We start from the raw sequence: 15,497 nt of genomic DNA, 5'->3' as shown, positions 1-15,497 counted from the left end.
CATTTTTTGAGTTTTGTTCTGGGGGGGGGGGGGGGGTGTCTTTTTTTTTATCACCCTGACAAAAAAAGGGAAAGTATTTTTTGTGGGCAAATATGCAATTTTTCCATACACAATACACTGGATTTTTGAATTTGTATGGAACTGGCTACTTACGGCCGCTGAGGCTGAGGTTTCAGCTGTCTCTGGGGCTGGAGCACTCATTACCATACTGGTGCTGCAGACAACCTGCGACCTGTAGTGCTGGTCCACCTTCTGGCTTCTCTCAGGTTCCTTTATTTTGAATTTTCGCGCTCCTGCGCTAAGCCCCACCCCCTCCTGATGCGGGCGCGATGACATCGCGCTGGACACGTGACACGACACCCCACCATCGAAGGGCTTCCTGGAGCGCCGTGCTGTAACTCTGCAGGGAGGAGGAGGGGGACTGAGGCTCCCGCTTTGTACCCCCCATGGGCCGCCGCGGGAGGAACCTGGCCCGGGGGCTACCACCCCATGTAGCGTCCCGGGAGTCGTCTGGCTTGGGAGGACAGGCTGACCCACTGCCCTCCGATCCGCCTGTGAGTAGATTCTGGCTGCCTTCTCCACCAGCCCCTCTCAGAGATCCTGCCTCCTGGCAGGACAGGAAGACACTGAGGAAAGTGGGGAAGGGGGGAGCTTTTAACCTCTCAGTATGTTCCTGTCCTATCAGGAGGAGGCAATCTCAATTGGTGCTGTCGTGGAGACGACTGGGGAAAGATACATTTTACTCAGCTGTCCGGATGCTGCGAGACTCTTCCTTTGCGGCTGGATCTTCTTTTTCTGCACGGCGGATGCAATCGGGATGCTGGCTCTGTGCCTTCGTTTAATTTTTTTTTTTTACTCCTGCTTTCCAGTGGTCCACGGCACGGACGCAGTGTCAGCTGCGTCTGTGCCACGGATCTGGACGACTCCCATTGGCTTCAATGGAAGCTGTCCTGTGGAAAAAACGCATAAAAATGGAGCATGCTGCACTTGTTTTCCCACATGTGCGATCTGCACGCCAGGGGAAAATGACATTCGCAGGTATTTAATTACCTGTAGGTGCCCAATGATTCCCTATGGGTGCGAATCGCACGTGCGGGAGACTCACGTGGATTTTGTAAATCAATTTATGCCGTGGACATGAGGCCGTACTTTACATATTTCACACATTTATTTATTTTTTTGAATGCAGTACGCAACAAGTACGCACCAGACTACAATACTGGTGCGTATTAAATACCAAAATAGGAAATGCAGAATTTTTCTTTCACGCATGAAAAATGCAGGTCTAAATGGCCCAATGTAAATCAATGGGATTTTGGCACACTAAGGCCAAATGCCCTCGAACAGATTTGTGCCATGGTTCCTGCGGCAGCATTCCATTGAACCTAATAGCTTTTCTGCCATCCAATGCAGACATGCAGAATTTTACCGCAGATTTCCCCAGTGGGAAATAAATTGCGGCATAGTCTATTTTTCACGGATTTACGTTGCGGAGGGTCTCTATTAATATAGTATCAATGGAGACCGCAAACGCGCCTTTTCCCACGGTCACCAGCAGCTGCGTTTTGTTTGCCACCGCAGTACTCCCGTGGCACAAATCCGCAGGCATATCCTGCGCCGGTCGTGGGCATGAGCCCTAAATACACCTGTGTGACTGAGCCCTAAAATCTAGTCACTGGAAGTCTTGTTCTGAATGGGAGAGTCTAATTGACTGAGCTAGCCTTTAAGAGGCCTGACTACAGAAGTAGCAGCTATACTGGGTTTAAATGAGGAAGTAGAAGCTCTTTTAGTTATACTTCTGCCCCTATTTATGGAGTCTCTAAAAACTAGTTATGATTAAATCCATCCCGTAAAGAGTAAATAAGTGTAAATTTCAACAAAAAATGTTTCTATCCGCAAATATTTCAAGATTAAGTGTTAAAATACGTGGCCCATATGCAGTCTCTGCTGGCAGAGCGCATCGCCTGTAATGTGTAAAATGCTGTGGGAGACCCATGGGCATGAGCCCTAACTATGCCACTTGAGAATCCTAGTGATCAGCTGTTCTCAGCCATGCTGTCAGTGTAGATGGAGCTGGGCCCTAACAGCTGTGTGGGCATTGCAGTGGCCCAGGTTGGCAAATTGGAGGCAGCTGCTACTGAATTTAATTTGAGCTACACCCGCAATACTAACCCAGGCTGCTGTACTACGGATAGAGCTGTCTGCGTCTGGCGCTGTCCACAATGACAATGAGTCACGTGACAAGCTGATCAGTGGGAATCCTGAGCGACAGATCCTGCTATCAACTATGGATGACCTATCTTGAGGATAGGTCAGTCAGTAGTAAAGTCCTGAAAAAAACCTTTAAAAGAAAGGTCAGCATCTTCAGCTTGCAAAATGGGTTTTCTTGCCATCTCAGCATCCACAGAAGATATGGATGAATCTGAGACTTCATCCTCTTACACAGTCTTTCATAGATGCTGAAATAAGCAAGTAAGACTGACTTTTGGAAGTCAAAGGGATGGACTTAGAAAGAGGATATATCCACACTCCACCAGCTGCTCCAAGAGGAGGCTTGCACCAGATAGTTTAGCTCTAAACCCATAGAGGCCTGTGTAGTGGTACTAGAATTACTATAGTACAGCCAGTACTAACCTTCCAAGCTTTTCTCTATTTTGGCAGTCTTTACCGAGCCAACATTTCAGATGTATCCTCTCTAGTTTTCTAAAAAGTTAAAATCATCTTTAGTTCTAGCAGGGATGTTGGGAACGGCACAAAGTCAGTGTACTATATGGGTTTCGAGCTGCTATACATACAGCCAGTATCAGGCTATGGATTACATTATATTCCAAGCATTTACAGAATGTACAACACAGTTAAAGAGTTTATTTTGACAACATTGCAGACTTTATTTATACAGTGCAAACCAAGGTCTTGAATGTATGAAATGACTTGACTGTTAGTGAAATTATCAGCATTTGTTAGAATCATATTGCAAGTTTAACGTAAAACAATATTAAAACACTTAGGCTGGCTGTTCACAGGGCGGTGCGATATACTGCAGCGGATTTCCGCCACAGGGAAGCACTAATGTCACCACAATTTTCCACGATAAACCTATCTTAATGATCGGTTCATCGCAGCATGCCGCGATTTTTATACGCGAGCATAAAACTGCGGTGATTTTCCACTCGTGTACATCAGGCTGCGCTTTCCATAGTTATCCTATGAAAGCGTTCATTGCGTTACCCACATGCAGATTATTGCTGCAGGTAAAAGCAGTGAAATATCGCCCATGGACAGGAAGCCTTAGGCCACAAAGTAACTTTCATTTTTTCACTGTTTAGTTGAGAAATAAGCGATACCAGTATGTTCATAGAGCGAAATTAGTGAGTATTTTCTGCAGCAAATTCTGCAACACAAATCACAACAAAATCTGCACTATTGATGTGGATTTTGCTGCAGATCCATAACAGCCTTCACGCCTTCAATTGAAAGTGTGTTTTTGCAGGAACTCTGCAGCAGATTTCAGTGTCAAAATCTGCATCATGTGTTGTAGCTTTTGACATGGTTTTGATGCGGATAACCATTGCAGAAAATCTGCACCATGTCCACTACCTGTGAACATACCCCAACAAAAAGTGAAACTGTTAGTTGGATTTCAGTTTTTACCATTTCTGTATCAACTGCTATTGCATTAATATGGAAATATAGAATTAAAGGGAACCTGTCATGTAGTTTATGCTGCCCTCCCTGGAGGCAGCTTACAGCAGTAAGAGAAATGCTGATTTTAGTAGTCACTAATGAGATTAAGTGCAGTGGTTTTTTAAAGCTACTGGCACCCACCCACCGTGATTTACAGTTTTCTATGTATTACACTGCTTATAGCGAAAATGGTCAATCACAATGGGTGGATCACACCTAATGAATAAGTGTGACTTCTCTTGACAGAAGTTAATTGAACAAGTTGCAAGTTGTTAAAACCCACTACACATCACCCCATAAGTGACACACAGCTAAAATCTGAATGTTTGACACCATTTTATGCTGCCCTCAGTGAGGAAAGTGTGAAGTACATGACAGGTTCCCATTAAAAGCTTTGTGCACATGGAGCCACACTACAGCTTCAAAACATAAATCATATTTAACCCTTTAAGGATGTGGTCCTTTCCTCCAATTTTCGGATTTTGCTCCCCATTTAAACAAAAAAAAGAAAAAAAAAAAAAAAAAGCCAAAACATCCATCCCCGTAGTTGTCTTAAGGGTTTGTTGTTTGTGGGACGACTTCTATCAACATAGTTGTGAGACGACTCAAGTTTTGCAGAATGTCCTGTAGTTTCTATCGGTACTTGGTATTTGGAGTTCATATGAACGTGTGAGGTTTGATCGTTCCAGCAGTATGATGTAATGCCAATATACCGCTATCTGACAGGCAATCTGCAATGGCGGCCCTGGGGACTTCCAGAATGCCCCCGCCTGTTATGTCAACCACACAGACCACTGAACTCTGATTTGGGAATTTAAATGCAGCCATCATCAGCGTGATAGATTGGGGCTGTTGTAAGAAACAGCTAGCACCAGCATTGTATGGAGCTGGATCAACTCCCGATCCCACAAGACTAACGAAAATGGGAGTGGATCCTGCAATTGGTACCAAATATACAGTGCATGCTTGTAACTATAATCTGGTTATGTGCACAATTCCTAAATCTTTTAAGCATGGTGTTCTCTGGGTATGAAGTATCAGAAAACGTGTTAACTTTATAAAAATTAGCAATTAAAAGGAAAAAAGGAGGGATATTGTGTAAAACAACTGATTCTTAGAGGTTGTTTATTTTACTAGAATTATAGGTCACAGAGATATCAATGTATCCAGTGTGGTTTCAACATAAAAGGTAGACATTTGCTAATATGATAAAAGTGGAAACAAAATTAAAAATAGTCCTGTAATTTCATTGCAAACAACCTCTTACACTTTGTATACAAGCACAGAAGTGCCGAAGAGTTCACATTATAGGCATTAAGGAGGAGAAGAAAACAAATTCTTCAAGTATAAAAGAGATCTGGTAAAGGGAAGAAGAGTCTTCTAATGGTTCTCCTGGGAAGAGAACTGGAATGGGCAAGGTGACGGCAAGGCCCTGCACTTTTGCTATTCTGCTGCTAATTTAAGACTTTAATAATAAAATAAGGTGTTCATAGTGTAGAAGGTATTCTGGAAATGTCAATAGCCAGTGGATGAAATGTATCCTTCTGTCCAAGGTTTAACCAACAGCAGCCAGGATGACATCAGCTGGGGTCTCATCGGTGCTCCTAACTGTTACCTGCATGGTGACTCCATCAGCCAATGCGAGCCTCGATCTAACCAAAATATCATGGCCGCCTCTATATACCCCTAAAAGTGGATGTGGAAAACAAACAAACATATGGATTCTGTGTTAATTATATGGTAACCATTGTTTTAGCATGCATTTTCTGAAGACAGTGAACAGTATCGCAGAATAACTAGCATTACAGGACCATTACTACAATGCTTAAAAAAATAAAAATAGGGTGCAGGAAATAAAATGTAAACCACCCTAAAGAGGTAGTCCCAGTCAAGTTAAAGCACTCAGCTATGTGGGGAGGTCCCATTGAAGTTAATAGAGTGGTAGTGCACACGTGCGACAAATGCTCCATTCATTTGGGGGAATTTCAGATCCCTGTTCTGACAGGCAGCAATCCCAACAGTCAGGTTCCCCCACCTAACAATCAGTTTTCTTTTATAACCAATCATGTGGATAGGAGAAAAGTGTGGGACAACCTTTTAAAGAGGTTAGTTGAATATTGGCATTTGTTACATATCCATAGGTAAATGATAAAATTCTGATTGGTGGGGGACTCACCACTGAGACCCCCAATCAATCGTGAGACCCCCAATCAATCGTGAGACCCCCAATCAATCGTGAGACCCCCAATCAATCGTGAGACCCCCAATCAATCGTGAGAACCGGAGTAGGTCATTGACGGAATAGGCAGAATTTCATGGGACCTGGATAATATAATTGGACCCACAGAAAAAGCTATCAGAGGCATAGCAGCAAAATAAAGCACATTAGTGAAAGGTTTATTGGATATGGACTGGAGTCCATCTGAATAAGGTAACCACAGCTCTATACATATGGGGGAAAAAATCCTTCCAATAAATAAAACATGGACATAGGTTTCACACAGAAGCAGCCGCAGTCTTGAAGTGATGGTTTCTATTAGCTAATATAAATAGTGTGTAGTGTCCTATATGGTACACTACATATGTAACTAGTTGATATACCCGGCTTCCCCAGAGTTAATTTGATACAGGTGTTTGTACAGAAAATTTTATGAAGTCAAGGTTACTTTAGAGGAACCAAGGAATAAAATATGTATACACATAGAGGAGCGTTAGATTCTTGAAGGCTGCATGTACCGATGTCCCTCTGCAGAATGCTCGCATCAAATTTCACACTTGTAAGACAGCAGAAGTTACATTACACAGGGGTGCACTTACTGTTATAATTAGCATTAAATAATCAAATTATGACCCCTTTATTACTTTTCCCATTTAGGACCTAAAGAAAGCTTGTGCCAAATCTCATGCTTGTACGACACCGGGAACTTCGAGAATTAGATTAGGTACATTACATAGGGGTGCCAATACTTTTGCGCTTAAAATTGAAAAATCAAGTTATGACCCCTTTACTTTTCCTATTTAGGACCTAAAGAATAGTTGTGGCGAATTTCAGGCTTGTACGACACCAGGAAGTTACATTACATATGGGTGCACTTACTTTTGCAATTTGGATTGAATCACCAAGTTGTAACCCCTTTACTTTTCCCATTTATGACCTAAAGAATGCTCCTGCCAAATTTCACACTTGTACGAATGCTCATGCCAAATTTTATGTTTGTACTACAGCGGGAAATTAGAGAATTAGATTATGTACATTACACAGGGGTGCTAATACTTTTGCACTTAGCATTGAATAAGCGAGTTGCGACTCCTTCACTTTCCCATTGAAGACCTAAAAGGATGCTCATCCCAAATTTCATGCTTGTATGACACCGGAAAGTTAGAGAATTAATGGCCAGTCAGTCAGTCAGTGAGGGCTGTCACCTTTGTATATATAGATAATAGACACCTTAATAAGCAGACCAAGTATAAAGGTGTTCAGTCTCTGCTCACCTGAGAGATAAAGCACATGAGAATTCTTGTTCTCTGGCACCTTGTCAGATCGCTCACATGGCTGCATTCCCAGAAACTTAATGATGTTTGTAACAGCATCTGCGGCAGCAGTAATGGAAGAGAAAATTGTGTGATTACTTGGTATCCATACCTACGTCTCAGGCGCTGCTCAGTTCATGTCAGAGGCAAAGCCAATTTTTATGACTCAATGTTAAATAAATACAAATATTCAGAGAATTTTGATTCCACACAGCATATTCTCAATTAAGGCGTAATAATGACTTCCTACTATAAAGGGACACTAGGGTTTGCATGTCATTAACCTCTTGAGCACATGACCATTTTTCATTTTGGTCTTCCCATGATTATTTTTCCGTCCCCATATGAGGGCTTGTGTGTTTGTTTTTTTTTGTAGGAGCCACTTCATACTAACCCCATGCACATCCTACATACATATATGTTAAATGTCGCTAAGGGGTTAAAACTCCATTTAATATATTTAACATAATAAAGAAACTGTTGCAAAAAGCTTAAAAGTAGGGATTGGGACACATTTAATAAGTAATGAATCCTCTTACATAGCTGGATAATGTACACCTATATATGTATGACAAGGTTAGAGATGTATTTACCATCCAAAGTCTTAGTAGTACTTAATGCAAAGGTTTCCTCTTTCTCATAGGCATCTCCAACTTCATCCCATGCAGCACCAAAATTTGGCTTCAACACCTTTTGAATGTGGTCTTCAATAGTAACCTCCAAGTCTTCAAGCTAAATAAACATAACAGAAATATTAATGGTTTTTCACATTTGTTTTTTTTCGTTATGGTTTAGTTTTAGAAAGGATTTTAGAGCATCTGTTAGGCTTCTTGCACAAGAATATATTATAAACTATAGATCCATGCTGTATGTTCTGTTTACATACCACATATTCATCGCTGTAACCTTCATCATCAGGAACTCCTGTGTGAGGATCACAGTCTCTCACCACAAACTTCATTGTGCAGTTAAATGTGCAAGAAACTGGAGAAGTCAAAGAAATACATTAGTTAAAGCCCAGTTGTCAGTGCATCAAAAAGCAAATTGATACATGCAGCATATAGCAACAATTCTAGAGACTTTTTGTAGTGCAAGTTTCCAATTTTAACTTCACAAGACTGCACTCTGTTGCACTCACAATATTTCCCCCGGACTGCAACTTGATTTAGAATGGAAAGTTGTGCTACAAAAAGCCTCCATGTAGCCCCAACCTAACGGCTCCTACACACTTGCGTTTTTCTTGCGCTTTTTTTTTTTTTTCACCCAATAGTCAATGGGACTTTCTAATGTTAAAAAACGCATTGACAAAAATTGCAAAGCACAAACTTGTGATGTGTTTTTAACATCAGAAAGTCCCATTGACAATCGCGTGGAAAAAACACAGCGATATCGCCTGAAAAAAGAAAAAAAACACACAAGAAAAATGCAAGTGTGCAGGAGCCCTAAGGCCTCATGTCCACGGGGACAGATCCACAGCGGATCACCCGCACGTGTGATCTGCGCCTCATAGGGATGCATTGGACACCGGCAGGTAATTAAATACCTGCGGATGTCATTTTCCCTTCAGGCGCGGATTGCGTGTGCGGGAAAAAAACCGCAGCATGCTCCATTTTAGTGCGGGCCTTCCATGTGGACGGCTCCTGCAGGCTTTTATTGAGGCCTATGGAAGCTGTCCGGATCCGTGGCACACCTGCAGCTGAGTTTCTGCTCTCTGGCGCAGGAGAGCAGGAGTTCAAAAACAAAACCCCAAAAAAGTGCACAGCGCATATGCGCGGCACGCTGCCGGCAGGCTGAGCACATCCGCCGGGCCAAAGAAAGAAGATGCAGCCACAAAGGAGGGCAGATCCGCAGCCTCCGGACATGTAAGTTATTCTTCTTTTCAGGCCTCGTGTCTGGGGGAAAGGAGGGACCCGCTGCGGGATTCTGCATGGAAAATCCTCACAAGCCTGATTTTCCCCGTGGACAAGAGGCCTAAATCTATGAGTACAATATTGTAGGAAATTTTTTAGACAGGAATGATGAAGCATTTTTAAATCTACATACCTATGGCCTGATCTATGGTGTTAGTCTATAAAAAAATTATATCTAGACATGGAGGAACTTTTAAAAAGCACAATATTAAATTAGATTTAGATTAAAAAAAATAATAATTTTATCCCAAACTACAGCAAAAACAAACACAGCAGACCTATACCTGTAATAAGCGTGACAGCCACTAGCTTGTGCTGCCCACAAAGAGGGGTGCAAAGAGATGGTGACAGTCTCTTTAAGACTACAGATACTGGTTTTACATTATTTCAATGATATGGCTGTGATAAGAAGTTAAAGAATACTACCGGGAAATTATATATATTACCAGCTCTAGTTTTGCAGTTTCTCCAAACAAGCAGTGCTACGTGTGCACACAAAGCATACTATTTTTCCTGCCGTTTACGCACCTGCTGTGGACTCATCCTCAGGAAGTCTGACTAGAGTGTAGCATATGCCAGGTTGATTATATGGGAGACTTGCCGCTGGGACATAGTAGACCACTTCATAACCTTCTGAAGGCTCCACCTGAACAATAACCTTTTCTAAGAGCTGATCGTTCAGGGTATTGGTACAATCAAACTACAAGCCCAAAGAGAAATGAAGTACATTATTTTCCAGGGGAATTTCAATATATTTACAGCATCAAAATATAGCAGAGGTAAAAACATACAAACCTGAAATACAATGTGATCTGTGAACACATGCTTAATACAGCGTACAAAGTATTCTGTCTCCGCTTCTGTGAGCTGTATGGGTTCAGAGGACTTAAAAAGTTGCCCCAGGTTTTTGAATTCTGGAATGGCTGCCAGTTGCTCTGTAAACAGAAATGGATCAAATTTATTCACACAACCATATGCGTTTAATGACCTGAGTGAAGAATACTCACGATCCAGGCCCGATCTTAATTAGTGTATTTTCAGCTATTCACATGGACAGATGCTGTGTAATGGCACAAAAATATGCAGAAGCGCGGAAATCCATCACTTGGCAGAAATCCTCGGAATGATTGCTAATGCTTAAATAGAGCCAGCTGTCTTTTCCCAAAACGGACGCAGCTAAACTCCCACCCCCCTCCCCTGCTTTAATAGAAGTCTATGGCAGCTTCCACCGTATTTCATCAAAAGATAGGGCAAGATCTACCTGTTGATGCAGCGCATAAAATCGGCAACCAAAAATGCTAGCCAATGTGCATTTTTCCTGGCGTGATTTTCTTTACACACCCAAAAATCGTTCATCTGAATGAATACATTGGAATCCAATCGCTTCAGATGGTTGTGATTTCTGTCCAATTTTTTGACGCCGCTAAATAGCAGCATATATATGGTCATGTGAATGAGGCCTAAGAAGGCAACCAGCCTGAGCAACACCAAAATCTAACACTGAAACTTATTACATACAAGCCTTATTCCTCTATTGTTACCTATACATTTAACAGTAACAAAGTATCTCCAAAAGGAAAATGGAGCCGGTATTTCTTTAAAAAGGATAGGCTTTTCTTTAATAAAGGGGTTGTCCCGCGCCGAAATGGGTTTTTTTTTTTTCAATAGCCCCCCCGTTCGGCGCAAGACAAACCCGATGCAGGGATAAAAAAAAACAAAACAGATAGTACTTACCCGAATCCCCGCGCTCCGGTGACTTCTTACTTACCTTGCGAAGAAGGCCGCCGGGATCTTCACCCACGGTGGACCGCAGGTCTTCTGTGCGTTCCATTGCCGATTCCAGCCTCCTGATTGGCTGGAATCGGCACACGTGACGGGGCGGAGCTACGCGATGACGCGTAGAAGGGGGGCGGAGCCAGAACTCCGCTGCTGCCGAGACCCAAGAGAAGGGAGAAGACCGGACTGCGCAAGCGCGTCTAATCGGGCGATTAGACGCTGAAAATTAGACGGCACCATGGAGACGGGGACGCCAGCAACGGAACAGGTAAGTGAATAACTTCTGTATGGCTCATAATTAATGCACAATGTACATTACAAAGTGCATTAATATGGCCATACAGAAGTGTATACCCCCACTTTGTTTCGCGGGACAACCCCTTTAAGTAAACTCTGCCATTACATATCTCACTTAAAAAGAAAAAGCTGGACGCGTTTCAACTCGTAACGCAGAGCCTTGGTCACCTAAATAAAATACATCCATTCCTTCCTTAAATAGGAAGTGCAATCAGAATCACACACTTCAGCTAAAACTTAACTCTTCATGGACTGAACTTATAGATATCTCTATAGTGCAACATGGTTAGGATATATTGGAAATCAAATGCTATTAATCTTAGATCATTCGTCATTCTGTTACTACATATTATATGAATAAAATGCATCGATCTATTAATACAATATAATATGTACATATATATGCATACAAGTTATAAATAGGTGTTTGAAAGGATAAAATATTACCACAGTTGTTAGAGGATACAGTATATGGCTATATAAAAAAAATAAATAAAAAAAAAGGTGGTAACATCGTAGTGTGGAAAACATTTTGAATGATTCTAATACATATCGCAAGTTAAAATTTAATACTGTTAGAGAGTGTTTATGTAGTTTATACAAAAAATTGAAGGAGGGAGTAGAGGAGGGAACACTTAGAAAGAGGGGCAGAATATCTCTGCCCCAAAAATCCTGCTGTACCCATATTTCACGGACTACCCAAAATCCATAAGAGGGTTTTTCCCCCTCCCCTCCGACCCATAGTTGCAGGGATCGATTCACCCTGTAAGCTTCTCAGCTCGTGGGTGGATCGATCCCTGCAACCCTTGGTTAATACCATTCCAGGTTACCTCAAAGACAGTAAAAATGTGCTACAATTTGTTCAGAATATAACATGGAAATGAGGATATCGATGGATTACTTGTGATGTGGTCAACCTCTATTTGTGCATACCACACTACATGGCCATATAGGCAATTGATTTTCATTTAAATACATACAGCAATTATTCTCCTGTGTTAAAAGAATTTATCCTTCGATGTATTCAGTTTTTATTTGAACAGAATTTTTTTGTTTTTGATGAACAATATTATTTACAAATTGCAGGAGCCTCAATGGGGTCAAAATTCTCACCAGCCATTGCAATCTTGACAATGAGCTGGTGGGAATCTATTTTTATTTATTCTAGATGCAACCCATATTATGGCCATGTGGTGTGGTATGCACGTTATATTGAGGACATCGTCATTATCTGGGACGATGCAGATATTTCGGAGGATGATAACAAAAGGATGAGAGATTTTTCTGACTACATTAACAATAATGAAATTCACTGTAACCCATCATGAGAACGAGATATTGTTATTGGATCTCACTTTGAGGGGTAATTTGGACACAGGTATAGATACATGTCTTTATAATAAGGCTACAGCGGGGAACACGATTTTGTTTGAACTACGAAAAGGTAACAGTTTATTTTGCTTACTGCGGAAGTGACACATGTAAGCATAGCGGCAGATCAGTGGCTCACAGAATGAAGAGGGTCTAGAGCGGCAGACAAAAAGGTACGGGGTGCAGCTACTTAGTTGTAACTCCTAGATTTCCGCATTTTCAGAATTTCCATTTGGTGCATGAAAAGCCCCTTCAACCCTATTGGATCATGTGCTGTATGGTTGAACAAAGAATTCTCGGACTGGTATGCTGAGGATAGGTCATCAACAGCAAAAGTTCTGGACAACACCTCTAAGTAGTACAAATACAAACTAAAAACCAACTTACCTTGGAATATGTCTTGGCGAGCCGGTACAGTCTTACCAAGCTGCTTGCCAGCGACCGGGGCAAGATCTAACAGGAAAGACAGACAGAAATTAAAATGCAACTATACAGCGGAACACATAAACCATTTTGATAAGACTGTTAAATACTATAGTAAACAATTTAGGACAGTGGCAAGGCACTCATTTACTGTGGACTAGAATCCCGCTATGGCATTTACCTGCTTTCTGTTCAACAAGAGGAACTGTGGATAAAGGAACAGACTTCAAATCAAATGGTTTTTCTGACGGCTCTAGAGTGTACTGGTGCAAAGCTTTTTCCATTCCAAGAACGGACACAGTCAAACCTGTAGAGATCCCAATGGTTAAAAGCATAAATTTAGGAAAACCATAAAAAAAAAATACAAAAGAGAAAAAGAATGGATGAAATAGCCAAAGTAAAAAGAAAAGCAGAAGGGCCCAGATCAAGATTCAAGATATCCCTACATTATAAAACCTAAAAAAGTTCCTAAAATACAAAAGATTAAGAATCTCATGAAAAAAATAGCTGATTAACATGACGAAGTTGTACATGTAAATCCCACTGCCAGCTTCATCACCTGCCCAAGGCCAGGCTCAAACGGACATAAGCGTAAAACGTTGCAGGGCTCCCACAGCATTTTCCATCAGTGAACCCGGCTGTGAATTTGCGTACGGCCATGTATGACAGTGCATGACTTCGTACTCACGCAGGTGGTCTTTGCAGTACACCCGTTTTACGTTTTTCTTGTCTAAATTTTCTGCACCTTCATTTAGCGATGACGCATATACTAGCAGCCCGTATGAAATGTAATTGCATATGGGCTGCAGGTATAAACGTGAGATTAGAGAACAATGGGCTCTATTTCACTTAAATACACACAAAATAGAACATGCTGCATTCTATTTCGCCCTTGCGGATTACACAATTCTGACACGCTAATGTGAGTGGAACTGCGTAAGGCAATGGATTTGTCTACCTTTGCGCTACAGCGTATCACACAGGTCTACAGAGCCCACATAACATGCAATTCCTCTACCATCTTGTGAGCCCGGCCCAATACTGTATAGCAAATTTAAATTCCTGCACTATAACCTTACTGTAAAAACAAATATCAAAAGATAGATACAAACCATTCAAGATATAGGCTGCATTGAGGCTTATTTGTTTCTGCTTTAGAACATTGAAGTAAAATGTTGCTCTATCGCGGACTTCATCGTCACTGTCCATCATGCACCTGTAAAAGAGTAAAGGGGCAGGATGTTTTGGCTCGGCCTACATGTTGCACAGTTTTGCAATACAGTTAATGGCCGTGGATTTCTTACAGTTAACACACTTTATTTACAATGTTGACTTGTAAAAACCATTGTACTGCAAAACCACAGCGCTTCACAGTAAGTGAATTTAGCCCTTCAAAAATTATCAATTTAACATGGAGATAGCGCCGCCTGCACACGGCAGAGCTGGATTCTGCATGTGGACTCTGGCCCTGGCAGCAGCGGCATCCGCACGTACTTGCCTTTCTTGATCTTCATCTGTACTATGCATGTACTAGCAATGTCGCTAGTGCATGAGCAGAAACCGTAATTTGTTTCCGCTCATGTGCAGGAAGTATCACTTTTCAATAGCATGCTATGGGCGGTATTTTCTGCAGAACCCCGCCCTGGATTCCGCAATGCAAATCCGCCCGTGTGCAGGCAGCCTTAGGCCTCATGTCCACGGCACGCGCGGATCCTGTCCAGGTGACGTGCTATTCTTTTCCACCCCAGCTGGATCTTCTTTCTTCTGCACGACGGATGTGTGCGGGAGCGCCGGCCGGCACGCTGTGCAGTGCTTTTTTCTTTCTTAAATCTCCTGCCTTCTCACGGATTCACGGCACGTCCGCAGTGTCAGCTATGGACATGCCGCGGACCGGACGGCTTCCATTGACTTCAATGGAAGCTGTCCGTGTGGAAATCTGCAGAAAGTGGAGCATGCTGCGATTTTTTTACTGCACGTGCGATCTGCAAAAAAATCTGGAAAAATGACATCCGCAGGTATTTAATTACCTGCGGATGTCCAATGACTGTCTATGGGCTGACTGAACTGCGGATCACAAGTGCGGGTGACAAGCGCCGATTCCACAATTCAATTATACCTGTGGACATGAGACCTTAAAGATAGGGTCTCAAGCTGCTGCAAATTGGCAAGGCTTGCAAATCAATTAACAGATTATGGATATAGTATATGAACACTGTTTTAGGCGAACCATGTGGCCATGAACAAACACTTAAAGGGATTTTTCAGTCAAAATACTATTGATGACCAATAGTTGAGCAGCTGGGGTCTACTGATTGGGCCCTGGGCAATCAACTGATCGGGCAGAGGCTATCAGCACTGCAAATACACAAATACACAATGAGAAGGTGCTCTGACTCCTGAGTAGTGGCTCGCATTTGTATCTGCAGGCACAGCTCGTATTGAATTCAAGGAGAGCTGCACCCAAAGATACAAGTGCTGGCCACTACATATGGTCAGAGCAGCAGC

General features: G+C 42.2%; 1 protein-coding gene across 1 annotated transcript in view; it reads right to left on the bottom strand.

The window, feature by feature from the left end:
- Window positions 1–2,863: 2,863 nt before the first annotated feature.
- Window positions 2,864–15,497, bottom strand: part of COPG2 (COPI coat complex subunit gamma 2) — a 39,995-nt gene continuing 27,361 nt past the window's right edge. The window contains exons 16-24 of the mRNA XM_066592147.1: window positions 14,105–14,208; window positions 13,174–13,299; window positions 12,957–13,022; window positions 9,921–10,060; window positions 9,654–9,825; window positions 8,102–8,199; window positions 7,809–7,947; window positions 7,177–7,275; window positions 2,864–5,370 (exon numbers count right to left, since the gene is read on the bottom strand). Of these exons, the coding sequence (XP_066448244.1) occupies window positions 5,240–5,370; window positions 7,177–7,275; window positions 7,809–7,947; window positions 8,102–8,199; window positions 9,654–9,825; window positions 9,921–10,060; window positions 12,957–13,022; window positions 13,174–13,299; window positions 14,105–14,208 (1,075 nt within the window). The 3' untranslated portion in view covers window positions 2,864–5,239. The remainder of the gene's footprint in view (window positions 5,371–7,176; window positions 7,276–7,808; window positions 7,948–8,101; window positions 8,200–9,653; window positions 9,826–9,920; window positions 10,061–12,956; window positions 13,023–13,173; window positions 13,300–14,104; window positions 14,209–15,497) is intronic.

The sequence above is a fragment of the Eleutherodactylus coqui genome, chromosome 2 (genome assembly GCF_035609145.1).
Source record: "Eleutherodactylus coqui strain aEleCoq1 chromosome 2, aEleCoq1.hap1, whole genome shotgun sequence".
Classification (NCBI taxonomy): domain Eukaryota; kingdom Metazoa; phylum Chordata; class Amphibia; order Anura; family Eleutherodactylidae; genus Eleutherodactylus; species Eleutherodactylus coqui.
This window is presented reverse-complemented; position numbering and strand designations above follow the sequence as displayed.